The sequence below is a fragment of the Arachis ipaensis genome, chromosome B01 (assembly GCF_000816755.2).
Source record: "Arachis ipaensis cultivar K30076 chromosome B01, Araip1.1, whole genome shotgun sequence".
NCBI lineage: Eukaryota > Viridiplantae > Streptophyta > Magnoliopsida > Fabales > Fabaceae > Arachis > Arachis ipaensis.
The window spans coordinates 120,465,108-120,466,005 of record NC_029785.2 but is presented as its reverse complement, the minus strand read 5'-3'; the positions used below and the strand labels follow the sequence as shown (position 1 = coordinate 120,466,005).

General features: G+C 29.1%; 1 protein-coding gene across 1 annotated transcript; it reads right to left on the bottom strand.

Annotated features, from left to right (window-relative positions):
• On the bottom strand, window positions 1-649 carry LOC107619416. Its single transcript, XM_016321704.2, has 3 exons — window positions 493-649; window positions 244-391; window positions 1-97 (listed from the first exon to the last, which is right to left on the bottom strand). Exons 1-3 carry the CDS (start codon window positions 536-538, stop codon window positions 52-54), a joined length of 240 nt encoding a protein of 79 aa, XP_016177190.1. The 5' UTR covers window positions 539-649; the 3' UTR covers window positions 1-51.

The window sequence follows — 898 nt, the reverse complement described above, 5'->3', positions numbered from 1 at the left end:
TATTGCAATACCAATATACTATATATAGTGTTTATCCTCAAAAGTCAAAACTCAAAAGCATATGTCCAAACAACAGCCGCAGCACAATCCAGCACAACTGCACAAAAATAAATAGAGAAAATATTTAGTATCATAAATTATTATTTATGAACCCTTTTTAAACTCATCAAAAATACTAGTATATATACACATGTTCTTTCATATTTAAATGAAAACAATTCAAAATTTAAATAGAGATATTACAATCCTCTCCAGAACCCTCCCTTGAACTTAGTTTGTTCTTCATATGGAGGAACTTGGTGAGTGTAGTTCTCATGAAGAGTGATAGCAGCAGGTGGACCTGGAACTGGATTCATAGGAGCCATTGCAGTGTCTTTTGACTTATATGCCTCTGTATACATGCACAACCATTAATTAAATTGGTAGAACTAATTAATTATTAACAGGCAAATGAAATGAAATTAATTGAACGTGTATATATAGTATACATACCTTTATCTTGATGAGGCTGGTTTTCATCATTAGTGTGACTCATCATATTTTAAAGAACAGGACTAATCACGAAGATTGTAATTAATTAAAGATATGAGATGGTGGACAAAATACATCGAATTTGGGATAGAGAAAGGGAAAAGGGTTTAATGTGTTATATAGAAAGGGTTCTTTTGTGGAGTTGTTGAGTTTGCTAGCTTTTAATTACATTATTTTAGTTAATAAGTAGTTAATTAAATTAATTTTTTCTGTGGTTACATGTTATATTAATAGTGGGTTGGTTGGAGTTGATACGCATGCAATGATAGTTATCATTCCGATAGTTATCCTAATAATAATTATACAATATTTTGGTACTAAAATTAAAGTGATATTTTTTATTTTTTAAAAAAAATAAAAAAATCTT